The 21,380-nt window shown below is 49.8% G+C and overlaps 1 protein-coding gene across 1 annotated transcript; it reads left to right on the forward strand.

The window, feature by feature from the left end:
* Nucleotides 1-7,364: 7,364 nt before the first annotated feature.
* Nucleotides 7,365-20,424, forward strand: LOC147412861 (coiled-coil domain-containing protein 40-like). The gene is made up of 19 exons (XM_086480967.1): nt 7,365-7,383; nt 7,931-7,956; nt 8,856-9,024; nt 9,207-9,397; nt 9,920-10,003; nt 10,092-10,311; nt 11,145-11,299; nt 12,124-12,246; nt 12,649-12,770; nt 13,493-13,736; nt 13,844-14,026; nt 15,267-15,512; nt 16,250-16,463; nt 17,010-17,179; nt 17,304-17,395; nt 17,998-18,118; nt 18,782-18,970; nt 19,182-19,340; nt 20,101-20,424. Exons 1-19 carry the CDS (start codon nt 7,365-7,367, stop codon nt 20,344-20,346), a joined length of 2,973 nt encoding a protein of 990 aa, XP_086337093.1. The 3' UTR covers nt 20,347-20,424.
* The last annotated feature ends 956 nt before the right edge of the window (nt 20,425-21,380 follow it).

Genomic DNA, 21,380 nt, shown 5'->3' on the forward strand with positions numbered 1-21,380 from the left:
AAAGCTGAGAATTGTGTGCAGAACCTTTGCAAAGGCTCTTGATTTTTTTCTTGCTTTTAATTCTACTCCTGCAAAGAAATTGTTTTCAGTGTTTATCGCACATACAGACTGCCTGACTGCATTTGTGTCTGAGTGCCACGTATGCAGTTAGCAAATGATTTTAAAAAATTTAAAATATTTGAGCAATTCTTAATTTGGTATTTTAGATGTGGAATATAGAGCGAGGGATTGGATGACCTGTACAGGGTTGCGAGGGATTTGAAGGGGGGTTCGTCCTCCTTTTCTTGCCTTTAGGTGCCTTAATCGCAAGACCATCATTTAAGATAACAGTGTGCAGCAGTGCTTCTAAGAAACCCTCACCAGATCTGTGCCTTTGTGCTGTAACGCTGTGTGCAGATTTGTACAGCTAAACTGATGGGCAATAGACTGGAAACAGGCGCTGTAGAATTGCATTGAAAAGTCATCAAACCAAAGGTGTTATTAAAAGGTTGTGTTTTGAGGGGAGCCAAAGATGTCTGTGTTCATCAATTTCAGCTTGATTTCATTAAAGTTTATGCTTTTTTCATCATGTGTTAAGAACAACTTTGAGTATTCTGTACTGGTAAATGATTTCCAAGACTCACAGCATAGCATTTTGGTTTTTGAAGACTAAAGTTTTGACTGTGCTGTGTCTTGTAATGGTTTTGAACCATATTCAGATACAAGTCTGCATACGTGCTGGTGCACTTCCACTTTCTGCAAGAACTGTTGGAAGGAGAGTCCCTGACACAGCTTAGCTCACACAGTTCCTTTCTTTTTTTTTTAAAAAAAAAGCGCCAAACAAAGCCAAGCCAAACCCTGGACAGGGAAACTTGGCAGACAGTCATATTGGAAAATAATAAACAGGCCTCTGCCAGGAGTGTTTGAATTTGTTACGTTTGTCTGGTCGGGACTCGTAGCTGCTTAGAAATCTCTGAATAGCAACAGAGGAGGCAGAGGAACAATTTTTCTACAGGCATAGGGTTGAAATGATTCTTATTTGGAAGTCTGCCTTTGTCATCAAAGAGCTAGAAATATAGTGGGTTTTTCTCTTAAAGGTTGGTTTTTGTTTTGTTTTGGGTTTTTTTTCTGAAGAAATGAATATGAAGTTTGCTGGAGCATTCATTTTAGAACAGGACAGTGCAGAAACACCCCGGTGACACTGATGAATGAGTTTCTGACCAAAGCCACGACAAAATAAATAGCCTGACCTGTGGTTTTAGATCTCAAGGTCTTCTGGTGGTTTCAATGGCAATTCTTTTCTGCTTTTCCTAGAAATAAAGGAATTCTTTGTCTCTTCAAGGGCTAGAGCCCCAGGGATTTGAATGGCCAGCTTCTCTGTAGAGTTGCACAAGCCTTAGTCTTACTTTCCGTCAATAGGAGGTTTTCAGGTGGTTGTCCCAGCCCCAGCCATCGCTATTAATACTATGCTGTGGCGGTCACCTGTGTGAGAAGTTCCCGTTGGTTTGTGCTTTGCTCTCAATGCACTTTGTGTTTATTTTACTTTTGATATACTCAAGTTAATTGGCCAGGACTTGCAATAATCAGTCAAGTGTTGGCCTTAACTATGCAAAATACTTTTAAAGCACAGATTTTTATTCCTGGTTACAGTCTGTTTATTTCAGTTGTCCCAAGTGTTGGAATGACCACTGGAAGAGTAAGTGTTGACTGAAGAGCAGTCTGATGGTTAGGGTGTGAGAGTTCAGATTTTGGTTTTTCCATCAATTTCTACTGAGGCTTTGGAAAATGCTTCTAATATCGATACAAATGTCAAATGAAGTAAAGTCCTAATTTATAATTTGGCACAGTGCTGCACTGGTAATCTGATCTAAATGATTTGAATCTACTTTATAGCATTTTCCCTTCTTGGTCTAATTACAAATGAAAAATAGATCCTTTTCTTCATCGTCCTGAACTTTGCTCTCAACACTTCCAGGTTCTTTTGTTCTGGATGCCTGAACAAGTTTGTGTGTGTCAGTTCTTTCTTAAACTCATTGTTAGTAACCTCATCGTTATTGTTCAAAGGATTGAATGAAACCTTTCTCTCAAAAGGACCGGGAGCCAGGACAGCAAAGTAATAAAATTGGCTAGAACAAAAGTGATGCCTTTAGTACTGGAAATAAAATGCAAATACTTCCAAATCTGAAACACGAGAACGGGAATAGTTGTGTTCTGTGATACTGGTGTTCACAGAGAGTTTTCCAGTCTCAAACTAGAGCCTCTAGTTAAGTAGTACTCTGACTGCTTTACAAAACTGAGTGCGTCCTGACAACCTTTTTATTTTGAGTGAGAGACAGTTGCAACTTTATAGTTCAACAGCCCCAAAACATTTTACTAGTTAGTGATCTTTGTGGACTGTGAGTTCACTGCAGCGATAACTCTCCAACCGACCTCGGGGACAAAAAACTTGGAGGTATGATTTGTCAGTGTACTTCTGAACTCGTACAACTTCTTGATCTGTCTCCTGACACTGGATGATTAGCATGAAGTTGTTGCACGGCTTCAGAAAGACAGCCTGTCTTTTCAGTTCTTGGAAATGTCAGTGATAGTTTCTGAGGAAGACTTAAGTGCTCTTTTGAGGTGTGTCTTCACTAAGCAATGAGCAGTAGGGCTGTTGCAAAGTGTATCACACCATTGACGTTAACACCCTGCGTGCTTTCGGATCTGGTCACGTCCAGTGACTTTAGGAAAAGTCATAGCTTGGCGTTCAAGTGCATTCCTTACTCAAGCTTGTCATGACGGGGCACGTAAGCTGACATAATGTGCCGGTAAAAGCTCTTAGAGCATCTCACTACAAAAAGTAGAATATACCACTAGAGGCACATGGCTGAACAAAACCAGTATGGAAGGTGCAGAATCACTGAATGGTGTTTTACAAGGTTCACCTGGGTCTTCAGATTTGGTTGTTAATCTTTGGAGTTCTCCATAGGGTAACCAGCTGCAAGGGTATCTAAACACATGGATATAAAGCAAAGTCTGTTTTGAAAGAGATCGAGACAATCACTTCTCTGACAATGAACAGGAAAATATATTCAGTAGCTTCTAGTCCTCTCTTTTTTTCTTTTAGGGCTAGCTTCTACTATGCCAGTAGCTGTAGCATGGGAAAACAATGGTTTGGGCAGATTACCATGTGTGTATTCTGCCATCAGCGGAAAAAAAAAGACCTAATTAATGCTTATTTCTGTAAGCCCTTGGGTAAAAAGCAATAAAACCACTACAGAAAACCAACTAGTAGGGAATAAACTGGCTTCAAATGTTTACTTTGTAATAGCTTCATCAAAAGTTATATTCATATGCATAAAATGCATAAAACTACCTCTCATGGCTAATCTATAGTGTTATCCCCAAGTTTTACCTGTTACTGTGATAAGGAGACTTTGTCCTGTTCACTTACAAAGTGTAGAGTGTCCTGGGAGTTAAACGGATTGTATTTTGTTTAGTTTTATCCCCTCTCCATTGCACCTTCCTTTGGCGACTATTTAGTCCAAAAAGTCTCCAGTGTGCTTTATGGGTTTTGGTTTTATCCAGATCTGTACTACCCCGGCTTTTGTACAGAAACCCTTAGTCCCCATGGACCTTTGAGTAACGCAGTGAGATGTCTGTGTTTTGTTTGGATGTTGATATTTCAGGTGTCAGGTTGTACTGAGGAGCTTAAGGAAGTCCTGTGGGTATCTTAAATGTGGGAAGTCCTCTGTTCTTTATTAAAGCTCTGTTATTAAATATGGAGCCTTTAAACAGATAACAGATAAAAAGCGAGGACTTACTTTGATCCGACTAAATGATGATGATGGTGGTTATTATTTTTTTTCTCAGTGCATTGGAAATGCAAGTTCTCTTCCATTCTTTAAGCAGTCCTGTTGCTTTTGATGATCCATTCCACTCAAAGGCTTAATACAGTAAGATTTGAAATATTTGTAGTGAACTTGTGTAGCTATTTGATTCCTTTTTCTGAACATGGTGATCAGTAGCCATAAATTTTCACAACCTGAATCAATGAAGTTCTGTTGGTGGAACTTTGTGTGCAGATTTGTGTAATATATGCTGTTCCTTGCCATCTTCAATTTAAGCAGGATTTTGTGTAAAGCCAAACTTCTTAGAATAATAGCAGCAATCCCAGGGGACATAAAAGAAAGTATCTTGGGAACAGAGGTAGACCTGTGTTTTTGATTTTGTTTTCAAATGAGAACCAGTTCTGTAGTTGTAGTTGCCAGGAAACATTCAACACCAAAACCAAGTCAATCCAGTAACACACTGTCTGCTTGAGCTGTCAGAGAGCTTAAAACAATAGCTCTGAGGTATGAACTGACCCATTCTTAAAACTGTGCCAGTAGTGATCATAGAATCATGGAATCATTAGGCTGGAGTAGACCTCTAAGATCATCAAGTCCAACCGTTGACCTAACACCACCATGCGCACTAAACCATGTCTAGAAGCACTACATCAACACGTTTTTTGAACACCTCCAAGGCTGGTGACTCCACCACTTCCCTCGGCAGCCTGTCCCAATGCTGGATAACCCTTTTGGTAAAGAAATTTATCCTGATGTCCAATCTAAACCTCCCTGGCGCAACATAGAAGAATCATTTTGGTTGGAAAAGACCTTTAAGATCATCAGGTCCAACCGTTATCCTAACACTACCAAGCCCACCACTAAACCAGGACCCTGAGCACCACATGGGTGCGTCTTTGAACACCTCCAGGGATAGTGACTCCACCACCTCCCTGGGCAGCCTGTTCCAATGTCTGACCACTCTTTCAGTAAAGAAAATTTTCCTCATGTCCAACCTAAACCTCCCCTGGCACAACTTGAGGACATTTCCTCTTGTCCTATGGCTTGTCACTTGGGACAAGAGACCGACCCCACTTCACTCCAGCCTCCTTTCAGGCAGTTGCAGAGAACAGTAAGGTCTCCCCTCAGCCTCCTCTTCTCCAGACTAAACCACCCCAGCTCCCTCAGCTGCTCCCCATCAGACCTGTTCTCCAGAGCCCTCACCAGCTTCGCTGCCCTTCTCTGGACACGCTCCAGCACCTCCGTGTCTGTCTTGTCCTGAGGGGCCCAAAACCGCACCCAGCATTCGAGGGGCGGCCTCACCAGTGCCCAGTACAGGGGCACGATCACCTCCCTGCTCCTGCTGGCCACCCCATGGCTGACACAGGCCAGGATGCTGTTGGCCGCCTTGCCCACCTGGGCACACTGCCGGCTCACGTTCAGCCGCCTGTCGACCAGCACCCCCAGGTCCCTCTCTGCCGGGCAGCTTCCCAGCCACTCCTCCCCAGCCTGTAGCGCTGCTGGGGGTTGTTGTGGCCGAAGTGCAGGACCCGGCACTTGACCTTGTTGCAACTCGTGGAACTGGCCTTGGCCCAGCGATCCAGCCTGTCCAGATCCCTCTGTAGAGCTTCCCTGCCCTCCAGCAGATCGACACTCCCACCCAACATGGTGTCATCTGCAAGCTCCCTGCAGGAGCACTCGATCCCCTCATCCAGCTCATTGATCAAGATGTGACACCAGAGCGGTCCCAATGCTGAGCCCTGGGGGACACCCCTTGTGACCGGCCGCCAGCTGGATTGAACTCCCTTCACCACCACTCTCTGTGCTTGGCCATCCAGCCAGTTTTTAGCCCAGCTTGGAGTGATGATCAGAAATGTCCGAGTACTTTACTGTGTCACTGTTCATTGAGATAGAAAGTAGGACCATATCTATATACATCTTGCATTCTGAAAAATGTAGAGCCCTGACAGGCTGATAGAGTCAATAAAATGAGTAAAAGAACAGGTGTAGGTGGATATTAAACTAAACAGCTGCAAAGTCTTAGATTTGGAATTGTTTTTTCTGAAGTATTGTAAAACTTTAGACTTACTGCTATAATTATTGTCAATTCAGGATGCTTCAGTTGCAGGGCGTACACATGTTAATTGGTGATGTTTAATAATATTTATTGCCTTGAAGAAAAACTACCTTCACTTACCTTTTCTTTTGCTTCTTTGTTGTTGGGCTTAAGGTTAACTGTGATTGGATGGCTTGAACACTTGTCAGAATACCTTTGTGTAGAAACTGAAGTCAAATAAAAAAATCCAAAGCCAACTGAAAGACTAGACGAGGTCATAGGCTTTGAGCAGGGAGGTTGGACTAGATGGTCTCCAGAAGTTCCTTCCAACCTCGACTGTTCTGTCAATCTGTTCTGTGACAGAATAACTGCATTTAATAAACCTGCCTTAACATAGGTTTATCCCAGTAATTTGTATTTCAGACTTTGTTCCTTGTTTTGTTGAAATTTTTTAACTCATTCTGTTTGTGATAAGTAGAGACACGGACAATTTAAAGTGTCAAAATCCAATGCGAATTTTATTATATTAGCAAGCGAACAAGAGCAAAGGCAGCGCTGGGCGGCCGGGGAGTCTGCGCTCCGCCAACGGCTCGCGCCTTCCCGCCTTGTGTAAGCACATTATATACAGTCTCATTTCCTGCATTCGCGATGTCGCAATCAGGGCGATACTCTGCGCATGTTCCTTCTGTTGCTGGGGGGTCTTTCTCTGCCTCCTGGTGGTCGTAAGGATGAAGGCTGAAGGTCTTCCTCGTTGCCCTGTGGGTGAACTTATGCAAGAATGTGACTACTCAACCCCCTCAGCTGCGGGTCCTGTTTACTTTGCCAGATGTCCTTCGGTTGGGCTATCAAGCCTTGCGGGCACATAAATCTTCCATCCATACCTTCCCATACAGGTTTAATGAACAAAGCACAATATGTTACTTATTACACCGACCATCCACCTTCAGGTCTCTGCTGATAACAGCAAAGGAAGAGGTAGATACTGGGGCAATTTGAGAGAGGACCCCCTCCCCAAAAGGAAGGCAGTCCTAAATACACCCCAAGCTTTAGGGAGCCAGCCCAGAACAGCAGAACATAAAGTTAAAATGAACTATTTCGCATTCCGCCAGCCCCCAGCCGGCAGCACACCGAGCGCCTCGGGGCTCCGGTGGGAAGGGAAGACAAAGAGCGGGATAAAAGAAAATGGATGCATCCCCGGGGTGCTGGGCAGCGTCCCGGGTGCCTCGTCCCCGCAGCTCCCCCCGCCCGGACTCCAGCCCTCGGCGCCGTTACCTGCTGCCCCGCACCGGGGCTGGCGCCGCCAGGGCGGCCGGGACGCCGCGGGCCCCCCCCGGGCCCGGCGGGCTGAGGTAGTGCGGGCCGAGCGCCCCCCCCACAGCCCCCCCCATCTCCACGAGCCGAGGTGGTGCGGCCCGCGTTCCCCCCCCCCCCCCCCCCCCTCCATGGGCTGAGGTGGTGCGGCCCGGAGCGCTCACGTGACCGGGTGTTGATGCGTCGCCTGGCAACGGGAACACGGGAACATGGCGCAGACGGCGGCGGGTGAGTGCGGGGCTGGGCCGCGGCCGGGCCTTGAACCGCCCGGCCCTCGGCCGCCCGGCCTCCCCGGCCCCGCGGGTGCCCGTGCCCAGCCCCGCGGCGGCCTGCAGCTGGCGGGCCCCGGGGAGCCGGGCTGGTTCTCACTCTTCCCTCCGCTCTGGTTGCAGGCACAGGCCATCCCCAGCCCAGCAATATGGAGGAGGCCGCCGGTGCCGCAGCAGAGGGCTCTGGGGTGGAATCCGGCTCCGCTGCGCGGGATATCGTCCGAGTTCCGTCGCCTCTTGCTATGGAGGTGATTTCCTTCAGAACGTTCGCGGGCAGCATGATGTTCCTACGCTCTCTTTGCAGAGTGATGGCTTCGTGGAAGCAGTTTCAATAGGGAGAAGTAAAACAAGGGAGCGGTTGTTGAAGTCTTGCCCTGCCTATTAAAAAAACAAAGTTAAATGTAGTTGTAGTTCTGTGTGTCAGCAGCGTCCTGAAGCATGTGCTTCTCACTCAGCTCCCAGATGGCTGTAGGCATGTTAAACGGGAGGTTGCCCCCATCTCACAGACACACGTATGGGGGCTGTGTTCGAGGTTGGTGGTGATAAGTTTTTTTTGTCTGTTGGTACTGCACCATATTTGAATTTGGCAAATGATGGTACAGGATAAAACAGTGTCTCTTTAAAAAGAAGATAATAGTTTGGCTACGTGTAGCACCAGCTGGAGGACTAAAATCCCTAAGGGCATTTTTTTAAAAAATAGACGTGAGCCAGAGACACATCTGAAATTAAAAGTGGTGTGTAGAATTTTTGTCAGGATCTTTACCGTCTTCATGCTGCCTGGGTGACTGTTTTTGTGAACGAGATTAAACTTCAAAATTAAACTCCCATGACAAAAAGCAGTTGTTACAGCACCGTAGCATGAGCATTAAACCAAATGCACAACCTGCTGTAACGCTGCTATTCTGCTTTTTGCCTGTGTGTGTGCTAGGCAGTAGAGGCGGAGAATGGGAGCGACAATGAAGAGGAAGGGTCCATTCCTCTGCAGGACCAAAAAGAGACATTTCCACCAGCAGAAAGAGGAGCTACAGAGCTGTTTGTTAGTTCTGCAGAGGTGAGACACTAACAACACACACAATCTTATTCACAGAAGGCATGGCCGGTATTTGTAACTTCAAATTCTCCTGGGGCGGTTTTGTTGCTGCCAACACAAACCCGACCAGAACTGAACAGAGAGAAGCTAACTGGTCAGGCACAAAGTCTACAAAAGCTGTGTCAGACCTGGAGAGGTTCCTCTGTTGTGCTGCATGTGGGTAAAGGTGATTTTTTGATCGGCAGAGGCACAGCTTTGCCAGTGTATCTGTGGGCTGAGTTTAGAACAAGGCCCTCTTGCCGATTCTGTGTCTGCATCGTTCTTGTCTCGTGATGACAGAAATAAGCAGATTGTCAGGGCAGACTGAAAAGCTGTTTCAGGTGGTGGATTTTACGTTTCAGAAAAAATCCCCTGAGACTTTCTTGGACAAAGTCGAATTAGACAGTTGTCCTCCTGCGTTGAGTGACATGGAGCAGCCAGTAACCGAGAGAGAAAACCCTCCCCTTCCTTCAGGAGCTCCTCAGCAGGTGTCTGCGTGGTCAGCGGAGCGGAACAGCTGCACAGAGTCAGGTATCCTTCAGTCCCTTGCTAACAGTACAACACTCCATACCACCCGTCAAGCACAGTTTCTAGTTTTCTCCCTTTCTCATCATTGTTAGTCCAACTGGAGGCACAACGCTTTGAAATCTAAGCATTTTCTTTGTCTTCTTCTCTTTTTTTTTTTTTTTTTTTTCTTGGGGGGTGGGGTCCAGGTGACATTGGAGAACCCATTTCTCTCTGCTCAGAGACTGCCTTTGAGCAGTTGGATCAGCTCACCAGTGAGCATGGTGACCAAAGGCGGGAACAGGCATGCCAGCAGCGTGGAGCTGAGGGGCACAAAATGAGTGGAAGAAGTGAAGAAACCGTAGAAGAAACAGAGCTGGTTGTCTTGGATCTAGAACATGTGAGAAGTCCTCAAATCTTGTCGTTCTTCTTCGCAGACCTGCTGTTTTTATTTGTATGAAATACACAAGGTAGATTGTCAGCAGCGGCTCAGCCATAGGCTGAAACCACGTGTTTAAAACAGGCTTTTGCAGAAGTACTGACTCCTGAGCGTGTCTGCTCCCTCAGGGTTAACCCCAAACGGGAGGCTCAGGAGGGAGCCGTGTAGTGGGTAAATCTGATACTCCTCAGTGCTCCTGAAAGAGAAGTACTGTCAGCAAGAGCGAGGGGATGGGCTCTCAGAGGCAGCTCTTCTGATGTGTTTCTGACTTTCAGATATCCTCAGTAGTGGCTTTCTGCTGTCAACAAATAGCCACTATGTAACTCCTCTCACTCATTACAGTGAGCGTAGCTAAAGTAAGAATGCAAGGGTCTGTGGCAGAAAATACGCTGTGTTATTTAACAGCGGGGGTAGCAGTAAGGTTTCTTCATAATTTCTTTACACAAGTACGTTGACTTGTATCAATGTCATACTTCTTGACAGCCTCTGATGAGAAGATTCCAGGCTGCCCTGAAGAGTCACCTCACTAAGCAGATGGAAAAAGTGAGCCTAGAGCTTCAGGAACTGGTACGTGGCATTCTTACTTTGCCGTCCCGCAGCAGCCCACCCCTGCCCAAGCTGAAGCCAGGTAACTGGTTTCCTCTTGTGTTTGCAGAGGGCAGCAGCGAAGAAGGGGCAAGCAGAGAGGGAAGAGCTTGGGCTGGTTCTTTACGGAGCGCAGCAGCAGCTGGCCCGCCTGCAGCTGGAACTGGAGAAGAGCCACGACCGCCGTTCTCAGGTGGCCACAGCACGTCAGCAGCTGGAGGAGGAGCTGGAGGGCCTCAGGCTTACTTACAAGCAAATGTGTCAGAACACACACGATGAACGCCAGAAAGGTGACCGAGGCAGCCCTTGCCAGGTTTCCTGGCTCTAGTACTGTGTGGAGAAAGGGATTTATTTGAATCCAAGTCAAGCATTGGATTGAAAAATACAGTAACATTGATCAGGAATCAGGCACTCGCTGAAACCTTTCACAGGTATTCCTGGTTGTTTCTAAGACCGTGTGGCTACCTTGTACTTCTGAGAAGGTCTTTAGGACTAAAACTGTTCTGGGCAGATGGGCTGCTCTGTGACTTAGAAGGAGGAAGATCTGTCGCTCTGTTACGTTTGCCTGTGTCTCTGTAAGGGTGTGACGAGATCGCAAAGGTCGTGGGTTGTGAGGGGCACCCGGGAGCCTGAGAGTGCCATCCGTGTGGGAACCCGTCCCAGCCAAAGAAATGGACTTGACTCATGCTGGTTGTGCTGCAGGCCTGTGGGTAGGGGACAGGAAAACAACTGTGATGGCGAGGGTAGCTCAGCGTAGGATAAACTGCCTAGAAAGGTTTGGCAGGTTGCTGAAAAAAATAGAGAAGCGTTCAACAGACTGAGAAAGAGACAGTTCTGTTTTGGGGCAGAGGAGTGGAGTCACAGCCTCCTGAGGCCGCCCCTTCTTTGATCTCCTGGGCTTCTGAGTGCTGGGAAGCAATGAATTGCTTACCAAGATATTAGCTGTGCTTGTGGAGCTGTACTCCAAAGCCGATGCAAATTCACATTTCAGGGGGGCTGATTTGGCTGGTCAGTGTGTGAATTTGGCTTTGGGTGCTTCTGTGTTTCTTTCCCTTTTACCTCTGTTTAAAGTGTGTCTTACAAACATACTTTCCTGTAAATATTTTTCCCCCTGCCTCCCCAGTCTCTGCAATGCAGACCCAGCTTGAAAATCTGGCCTTGCCCCTCTTCTACGTGCAGAACATGGCCCATATGCACCATAATATTTTACTAATGAAACGGTCGACAAAGAGGGCTGAGCTGGAGAAGGCCCAAGCTGACGTGGAAAAGAAAAAACAGGTATCAAGTAAAACTCTCTTCTTTCAAATAAATAAATGAATTCAGATGACAGCTAGCGGCGAGTCTCGGAGGACGTGCTGCCTTGGCAGAAGGAAGGCTGTAGTGAATATACAGACACCATGGAAGGTGCGTGGGGATATTTTCCCCAAATAATTGAAAATGAGAAGAATCCCCACCACCAAGATAGTGGCATGTACTGAACAGAATTCTTTTATGAGCCTTATAATAGGAAGTAATAATCAGTAGTGATCACTCTTCACGCAGGCAACGGGGGTGTGGGGGCAGAAAGATATTTAGCAAAGAAGTATCGTATGTTGAAGTCTGGAGAATTGCTCTGAGTCCCAAGGAAGAGCGAACTTGGAAGGTGAACTGAGCGGTCGGTGTGCTGGAGCTCCCTCTGCTGCCTCCTGCTTGCAGCAGGACACCAACTAATTACTGTTGATGCAGAATTGCGGGCAAACGGTTGAGATCGAATGGGTTTAGATGGTTTTTAACAAAGGATTTTAAACCATAAATTATCAAGATTCCCAGCTGCTGGAGAGGTGGCGCAATGTAACCCATGCTGGCAGGGATGAATGCTGCTTCAGATCTGAAGGACCAATTTCCTACTGTGGGTGGAACGATAAAAACCAGCAAAGAAGGTTTTGTTCTCTTCAAAATCGTCACTGCTGCATTCAGGAGTCATTTGGATAGGAATGGAAGAGTTTCAGTAGGAATCAAAGCTAACTGAATTCATTTTCAGCCCAAGTTATTGCTGTAGAATTTAGTTGGTTAAGCCTGAGATTATGTTACTCATCCTGAGCTGTTTGGCTCTGCCTCTCTAGGATCTTCTGGTAGACCGCTTGACCCGGAAAGCCTACGAGCTGCAGGAACAGATTGCTCTGTTCGAAGCTCAGTTTGTGGCTCAGGCAGAGGACACAAAAGTAACTCGGCAAGCAGCAAATGAGGTAGGAGAATGCTTTTTTTTCGCTTCTGGTTAATATTTCCCTCTGGAAGGACCGACCCCGTTGGCTCATGCTCATGTGGTAGCTACAGTGTAGGACAGAGTTGTATGATCAGTTCCTGTTTGGAGGAATGGAGACTTTTTTGTTTTGTTTTGTTTTGTTTTGTTTTTCCCTTTGTCCTTAAGAATTGCCTATAAATCACTTCCTCCCCCACCCTCTCTGCATTTTTTTCCTTGCAGACCTATGCTCTGTGGTCGGGGGTGACCATAAACCAGAGGCACGTTAGCTGAAGCTGTTCCTGCCCAGTGTATTATGAACACGCACCAAAAAAAAGGCATTGTAACGTGAATTTGGTTTCCCAGCCTAGTATAGATTTATCCTGTCTACAAATCCTCTCTCCCCCAGGCTTGTATGGAGGTTCAGGCTATTAACATGGAGAAAAAGCGACTGATGAACCACTGGAATAGCAGCTTGGCGGGAATGAAGCAGAGAGATGAGGCCTATATCGCCACCCAAGCGCTGCTGAGGTACGGTATCTGAGAACAGTCCCAGGAGAGACCTCACACGGGCTGGACGGGAGGGATGCTGAAAGGGGCAGTGCGTCTCCAGTTTATTGCTGCGCGTGCAGGATATGTCAAGCAGAACAAGTTTGCTGCTCTGAAGCACGTAGTAAGGTTAAAGGATAGGAAGCACAGTTCTTCGTCACTATTCTGTATCCAAAACACAACTCTCCCCCAAAATGTGTGGGGTTTTTAAAGCTGTTTAGAGTTTTTCTGTTCATATTTTAGTCCTTTAGAAGAGTTCCTTCACCTTTGCAACATCTCTCAATCCAAAGAGCTAGACTTCAAGAGGGATTTTACCTGTCGCTCTCAGTTAGGGTTTTGTGATGCCTTCAGAAATCATCAGGAAAACCGTCCTGTTGTTGCCAAAGGAAGCGCTTATTTGCTCTGGAGTCAGCCTGGCTGATTCCCTGCAATGTGCTTTTATGGTGGCATCCTGGTAAGAGTGGGGGGTGGGGACAGGACTGAAAGCGGGAATTAATTTTCCTACGTACGTTTGCTTTTCAGTCTTCTGTCTCCATCCATCTTCTGATGACTCTGCACTGTCACAGCAGGGTGGCCTTTGTAAAGATCTTCCTCCTTGGTCTGTTGTCGCTGCAGTAGCGTGTTTGAAAAGAGGAATTTGTAGATGACTGTTCAGTGCGTGAGTCTACCCCTGTGGTGATTTTCCATCCTCTTTGCCTCTCCAGCAAGTACAGACATGACCTCAAGTCCCTAGAAACGGACATCCATGGCTGTAGGAAGTCAATCAGGAAGGAGGAGGAGAAGAATGAGTTGCTTGTCGCCATCCTGAGCCGTTCACAGAACGATGCCAACATGACAAAGAAGCTGATTGCCCAGTGCCTTTCCAGGCAGGAGGCCTTGAAGGTGGAATCTGGCACCTACGCTCGCGTTCTCCACGAGACAGAGCAGACCCTCAACAGGACCAGGATGGTGAGGAGAGTTACTTGGAAGAAGAACCTTTCAAATCAGACACAGATGTTTAATCCCCTTCCCCAAACAGTTGTAGTGACCCTGTCTCCTGTCTTTCCTGCGTTTAGGATCAAGCTGCTTGTCTGAATCAGTTGCTGTCCGTCAGTAAGGACATAGAGAAAGGAACTGATGCCAAAGTGCAGATGGAGAACGAAATCATGGCAAAGCTTCAGGACCAGATGGTGTCCAGCAAAGCCACAAAGCACTTCTCGCAGCTGGCTGCAAAGCTCCGTAGGAGAAAAACAGACCTGGTGTGTTATCTCTTCCGTTTGGGAGGGCGGGGGAAGGAAACCGCCCTGAGCGGTGTTTCTCAAGTGTGTTTCGTCCGCGCCTTCGTTCTGCTTTTCAGACCTGAAGTTGAAGGTCTGCTGAGTTTGTGACTTCAGTTTGGTTCTTCCAGTGATCTTAGTGCGGGATTCTGGTGTACGCGAGAGGGTTTGGCCAAAAAGGCCTTGACACATAATGTATTATTCTTTCTTTGCTTAAAAAACGGGACAGAACGATGAATTCTGTGAGTTTTTACCATAAAGTAATACCAGTTCTTATGTATTGGAGGAAGACAGTGGATATGTAGTACTGCTGTACTCCACATTGAACTAACCTGTATCTCTGTCCGGCATCATGGAATGCGATACAGGCCTGCTCTCGTTCCTGAGTGAGGATTACAGCCCAAGGAACAATCGAACCAGACCCACAGTTCTTTGTGGCACGATCAGTTGCTCTCTTTGGGAGTGTGTAACTGGAACAGATAGAAAAACTAGAAGATCCAGCGTAGTGTTTGTGGTGTTGAGTTGTGTGGGCTGGCACTAACAAGGCACCCACACCTCTGTATTTCTGCGGGTTACTTCAGCCTGGCCCTGGGATTTTTAAATCGGGGGCATTATCTTGAGCAACAGGAAGAGTTCCAGGGCTGGCTTCCGTTGTGAGAGAGGGGCCCCCCGCCCCCTTCCCACAGGCACACCAACAAGCGGACACTCGCGTTGTCTCCCATCAGCACCTGCGGTGCACGGCTGGATGTAGCCAGAGAGTCGTGGCCGCTGGCGGCGCGGGGGCAGCAGAAGTCACCCGGCTGCATTCGCGCTGCGCTCAACAGGCACCCGCCTTTCTGGCTGCTGCGGTGGTGGTTCGGTGAGGGACGTGTTTGTCGGGTGTGGTGGAGAATGTCCTGCTCCGGTGAGCCGGGCAGCTGGAGACACCCAGGCAGGGCAGGTAACTGCAGAGGTCATGAGCGCGGCCTCTTAAAGGCTTTGGGATGTTTGGGCTCCTTCATGCTCTTCAGCAGCCTTATGGCAGAGGTAAATGTTGGTATCTCCGTCAGGAGATGGAGAAACAAAGGTACAGAGCGGGTAAGTGGCTGGCTTGCAGCTTGTGGCACAGACCTGGGAGGAGAATCTAAATCCCCTGACTCCTGTGCCTCGGGAAGCGGGCGTTCCAAATCAATGGGCTGCTGCTGGTGACAGTAATTTGTTTTCTGTGTGTTGGCGTTCCTAGGAGCTGCATTTTTCCAAGGTTGAGAATGATGTGGCCCAGGTTATTCTGAATGCAACTCATACCAGCTGCAGGCTGACAGTTCTCCAAAACACGCTTTGTCGGCTGGACAAGGAAGTAAAAAATACCCGTGACCTGATCAGCTGCAGGGAAAGCGAGATTGCAAGGTGCAGTCTCCTGACCGAGAACAGGCAAGCGGTGCTCAGCCAGTACAACAAGAGGTTGGAGAAGATTCTTGCGCGGCAGGGGGTATGTACATTCCCATTTCAGTCCCAGGCTTGATTTTATTCTTTGTGGTGACCACAGGTGCCCCTGATAAATGTAACTGTGTAAATGCTGAGTAGTTAAAACTTTCAGGCATCAGTATAGAGGTTTAAAAGCTGCACTAGTTAATGTAAATGTTTACGTCTGTCAAACAGCTCTTAGTGCACGGGGGGGAGGAGCTGGCATGAGGGAATTGTGAAATGAGGGTGTGCCCAGCACAGATTTCTGCAGGGAGTTGTCTGCGCCCGATGAAAACGTTGAATGACATCAATACTCTGGGAGTAACTAGGGTCTCATCAGAAAACCTGCAAATACTGACAAGGGGCGAATGGAGCAGGCGGGGTGATGTAGATCACTTGGTGCTTGGCCCCATTCAGCTGATACCCAGGTCTGCCCCTGGCACCGTGAGCTGCAAGACCTTTATAGAGCCCAATGCAAGAATGAGTGCTGTGGCAGACTCTTGGACACCCAGATGTGCCTGTTGTAGGAGCTTAGGAGGCCCCTCTCGCCCCAGAGCCTGAGAGCTGTTTGGGCTTCCCTTGCATTTGTTCCCGTGAGGTCAGGAATGATTGGTCCCATCCAGCTCCTGGGAAATAGAGGCACAAAGGAAGTAACAGTATAGCGGAAGTATTCGGTAGGCATCTCAGCAGCTGGACCGGCCTTCTGCAAAAAGTGCTTCAGCAGCTTCTGCCTGATTAATCCCCAACCTTGCCCTCATCCAGGGTCAAGAACTGGGGCCACTGGAAATGGAGATCAACAAGCTGTCCAAGCAGATAGAAGAATATCACTCTGAGGTGATGACGCTACAAAAGCACTGGCTCAATCAGCAGCAAGAGCTGGTCAAGTTAACACACCAACGGGAGGAACAAGTAGCCTCCCTGGATATGTTAAAGAAACGGATCACAGTAATGCAGCAGAAGAAAGTGCGCAGGGAAAGTAGGTCATTCCCCAACTCTTTTTAAAACGTTCAGCTGTGAATGGAGGAAAAAGGGAGCGAGGGCTTACGGACGGGTGAGCCAGACCTTCACCAGAGAATGCGCCGTGCTCCTACGTCCGTGTGAGCAGTAACGCAGGCGGCCCCAGCACTGCTCTGGGGCTACGAGCCAGGCACCTCTGCTGCTCTGCCTGGCGTTATTCCCTGTCCCGACTGATCCCGCTGCCTTAACGGGCACAACCGAACCGAAGTGGCCGTGTCACGTGCTACACTTCTTAAATAACATTTGCAAGTAGTTGGTGGGTAAATGTCCCCACCACGATGGCGCTTCCCTTGGCTCAAACCAGCTCTTTTCCACAGCAGTCTCCTTCAAAACCGTATTTGGGTTTTGGGCTTGTGGAAAAACGGTTTGGCTGGGTACGTGGGACGCAGGTGGCTCTGCAGGCAGCGTTGTCTGGTCTGATGGCAGTCTGTCACGCCTTGCCTGTGTTCCACCTGCTGCTTGTGGGAATTTTAAGACTTTTTTTTTTTTTTCTGTTCACCTGTAGATGAAATTCAGCAGGAAACAAAAGAGCAGAAGGACATCGAACGTCACATGAGGAACATGTCCAATGACTTGATAAAGCTGAATGTGTTGATCCACAAGAACAGCAGCAGCTTCGAGGAGCTGCAATATGGCAACACGATCACCGAGAACGAGTTTGTGCGCTCTCTCAAGGTACAGACATCTCATTTCCAGGTCTCAGCCTCCCGTGCAGATCGGAGGCAGACAGTGACCGTGTAAATCTTTCTTAGTCTGACCACGTTGTGTTGTCTGACAATGTTATGCTTCCCAAACCTAGGCAGCAGAAAAAGAGTCGGTTGAGATGCAGGAGAAGCACAGTCAGCTGACTGAGGAGAAGGAAAGACTCCTAAGCAGCCTGGTGGAAGCAGAGTAGGTACCAGAGAGGTTCTTGCTTTGTGCCACCCTCTTTGAATGTAGGTGTCCATGTCACCTTTCCTCTCTGCTCATCGAACTGAACCTGCAACAGCAAATGTGCTTCTGTCCTTCTCGGAGAAGATGAAAGGAGTTTCATGGATTTTTGGGCGCAGAAGCTGAAAGGTGCTTTAGCTGTCTCTGCAAGCAGCGAGAGCCGTGAGGATGTCGGCTTTAACAGTTCCAGCAGGCTCGTGCTGGACGTTGCTGAGATCTGTATGGGGTGACTCTGCCTGCGCTCTCCTCCGCCAGTAACTCGGAGCGAGCGTGCTGCGCTGGGCAGCTCACTGGGGTCCACCAGCCCCCGGCAGCCTGGGCACGCTTGTTGTTAGTCACCGTGCCACCACCGTGCCACGTTGTGGATGGCGGAGCTCCCTGTCTGGTTCCACGTTGCTCCTGGCTGCCCTTTTACGTGTCCCACGTGCAAACCCTCAGGTTCTGCTGAACCTTCAGCTCCATGTTCAGGACTGAGCTCGGGAGCGTGCTGCCACGCGTGCACAGGGAGCGAGCGTCCTCTCGGGCACTGACAAAGGTGCCGCTTTCCCTTTCTGTCACTGAAGGCATCAAATCCTGCTGTGGGAGAAGAAGATCCAGCTGACGAGAGAGATGCGTGCGGCGGTGGAGTCTGAGTCAGGGCACGGCGAGATCCACGCCATGAGAACAGAGATTCACAGGATGCAGGTGAGCCCCGGGGGAGGAGCACTGGGGAGGGGAAGCTGCACACGATGGATTCAGCTTCGGCGTTGCTGAAGGCAGGAGATGAGAAACGGGCTGGGGAAGCAGCATTGCCAGGCCACAGCAATGTTGGAAATCGTACACCCTCCAGCTGGGCTGAATGAAATACATCCAGCGTGCGTGCTCTTCGTGCCTTCCTTGCGCCTGCCGTGTAACGGGCTGCAGCAGAGTCTAGAGACACCTGAGAAATCTATTTAAAACATAATATGTTTGCCACCTTATGCCGTGACCCCAATTTATAAGCAAAGGAATGTTGATGACTAAATATTGCATCATCTTAATCACTGGTTAGGGAAGCCTTCTGTCTTCTGGCAAAGCAACTCTTCCCTTTTGTTCCCAGGTTACTTTACTCTTCTGCTTTTCCTATTGCTAAGGAGTTCCAGTGAAACCTTTTGAAGATTACTTTAGATGAGTTGATAATCCAGCCCTTTGCTTTCCAGATCCACACAGGGCAAGCCAGGTTTGGGTTTAGAGCAAATTTGGCTTGCCAACGCTCACGTGTCACGTATGTCTGGTTTATGTGGAGGGGATGTGCCGCACAGAATCGGTTCGGTGCCGTTTGTGAACATTTGTTACTTTCAGCCTATTTCATATCTTGACACACGGCAGGTCCGCTATGGCCAGCTGATGAAGCAGCAGGAGAAGATGATTCGTGATATGGAGGCATCTGTTTCTCGCAGAGAGGTGATAGCGCTTCGTGGAGAGGGTCAGAACAAAAGAGACAAGAAGCTTGTCCCCAAGAGCGTCTTCCACTGCAAGAAACAGGAGCTGAGAAAGAAGATCAGCAAAGCCCAGAAGGTGAGCGAGCAGAGCAGGGCTGCAGGAGTTCACCGAGGCTGTAAGGAGCACCAGGGTGGGCTGAGCGCAGACACGCGGGGTGTCGGGACACAGACGGGACAGGCTTTGGAGGCTCCTTAAAAAACCCCACAGGAGAGTTCTGGGGAGATGGCTGGGAGTGCAGCTGGACGAAGAACCACACTCTGCCCTTTCCTTCTCTTCCGTTTGCCAGAACGTTCAGGACTGCAACGCAACCCTCCTGGAGCTGGAGAGCGCCCAGGCGTCCCTCGGTGCCGCCTTCTCAGAAAAGCAGCGAGAACTGCGCAGGCTGGAGGCTGAGTGCGACGGCCTTGATGCAGACGCAGAAGCTCGTCGGAACAGGAAGCGACGAGTGAGCGGCTCCGCTCCCTGGAGCTCGCAAGCCCAATGGGACCGGCTGCTTTCTCCTGGTGCCAGCTCCCCGTCTCCTGTCTCGCCACCATCCTGAACTGAGTGTGCTTGGCATTTTAGCAGCACTTTAAGTTAACTGAGCACACCTTGAGGGCTCATGGGGGTCCTGAATTGGGGCTGCAGTTGTACTCTTAGCGAGGCAGCATTCACCTGGAGACATCAGCCTGCAGGACATGGTTTGTGTCTTGAAAATACCCGGTCACAGCTCTCCTCTGTGAGCACTTTCTGGCTGCTCATATGTTACAGATTTGAGAGCCAGCTGAAGGTCTTGAATGGCCTCCTGCAAAAGTTGTAAGTTGGTCAAACTCTGTCCTGGCGAGGGTTGCCCTGTGCATGCAGGTATTTCTCTGGTTTATGGAATTCTGTGATGAACATTTAATTATTTTTTTTTTTTTCCTATTGGCTGACGTGTAGATGTGGTGCTTAGGGACACGGTTTAATGGTGGACTTGGCAGCGTTAGGTTCATGGTTGGACTCAATGATCTTAAAGGTCTCTTCCAACCTAACCACTTCTCTGGCTGTACCCGTTAGCAGCTGTTCTGCCGGTACAAGAGGGACTTCATAGCCCTGTCCCTCTTCAGAAGCCCTTCCCTTTCAGAATGTGATGGTTCCAGTACCAGTGACAAAAGTCACCTGCCTTTCTTAGTGCTTTTCTCTCTGCGGCCTGCTGTCAAAGCAATTTCTGTTGTTGCTTTCCTCAGAACCTTTTGGAGATCGTGTCCTACCAGACTCGCCGGAAGCACCTGCAGGCGCTGAAGGAAGGGACGTACACTCCCCTGTGCCGCACGGAGCAAGCCTGGAGAAATGAGCACCAGAAACTGCGCCACCGGCTCCAGACCATCAATGCCATCATCCAGCAGATCCAGCAGGACCATCCCCAGCACTACCGGACTCTCCAGTGGCTCAGACAGTGCTTGGGCTCCAGGCTGGGCTCGCAGGAAGCCTGACTGCCACGAACCCCATCCATGTAACCCTCAGCTCTTGTTCTGCTGGAGCCTGCAGGCTTTGTAAATAAACAAATATCTAAAAAATAAGTCTGTGTAGCAGGTAGTGGTCACCAAAGCTGTAGCAGTGCAAATGATTTTTGTTTCCTTGGCTGCACAAGGGTGGCTTCATCCCTCCCCCTGGCCTGGGGCGCTGGGGGCAGCCGCCCCCTTCCCCTCCGGGCCCCCCCTCTCTCACCGCCTTTCCCTGCAGCTCCGGGAGGCGGAAGGCCCCGGCCCCGGCGGGGGAAGGCGCCCGCCCGCTCCCGGGGCCGGTCCCGCCCCGCAGACGCCTCCGTGATGTGAGGCCGGTCCCGCTGCGCCTGCTGGGAGGCCGGGCCGGGCCGGCGGGGCCATGGCGGGGCCGGGGCTCCCGGCCGCGCTGCTGCTGCTGGCGCTGCTGGGCTCCGCCGCGGCGGGCAGCCCCGGGGCCGCCGGCTGCCAGGTGCCCCCGGGTGAACGCTTTGACTGCGGCCCCGAGCGGCTGCTGTCGTGGGCGGACTGCGAGGAGCGGGGCTGCTGCTATGCACCTGCCGGCTCCGGCTCCAGCCCCGGCTCCAGCCCTGGCTCCAGCACCGGCCCGCCCTGGTGCTTCTTCCCCAGCGGCTACCGGAGCTACCGGGCGGAGAACCTGACGGCCACCGCCACCGGCTCCGCCACCCGGCTCCCCCGCGTCGCCGCCAGCTTCCTGCCGGGGGCCATGGGCAGTTTGCGGCTGGACGTGGCGCTGGAGACCCCCACCCGCCTCCGCTTCACGGTGCGAGCCGGCCCCGGGACCAGTGCCCCGGTGCTCCGGACCCCCCCGCTGACATCCCCCCCCTCCCTTCTGTCCCCGCAGCTGCGGGACCCGGCCCAGCAGCGGTACGAGGTGCCCCTGGCCACGCCGCGGGCGAGCGGCCGAGCCGCCTCCCCGCTCTACGGGCTGCAGATCAACCAGGATCCCTTCGGCCTCGTCGTCTGCCGGCAGCGCGACGGGCAGGTCCTGTAAGTGCCCGTCC

The sequence above is a fragment of the Leptosomus discolor genome, unplaced genomic scaffold, assembly GCF_034619465.1.
Source record: "Leptosomus discolor isolate bLepDis1 unplaced genomic scaffold, bLepDis1.hap2 HAP2_SCAFFOLD_29, whole genome shotgun sequence".
Classification (NCBI taxonomy): domain Eukaryota; kingdom Metazoa; phylum Chordata; class Aves; order Leptosomiformes; family Leptosomidae; genus Leptosomus; species Leptosomus discolor.

Coding starts and splice junctions, on each gene's coding strand:
- LOC147412861 (XM_086480967.1), top strand. Junction 11,300..12,123: donor ACGTGGAAAAGAAAAAACAG/GTATCAAGTAAA, acceptor CTGCCTCTCTAG/GATCTTCTGGTAGACCGCTT. Junction 18,119..18,781: donor CAGAGATTCACAGGATGCAG/GTGAGCCCCGGG, acceptor GACACACGGCAG/GTCCGCTATGGCCAGCTGAT.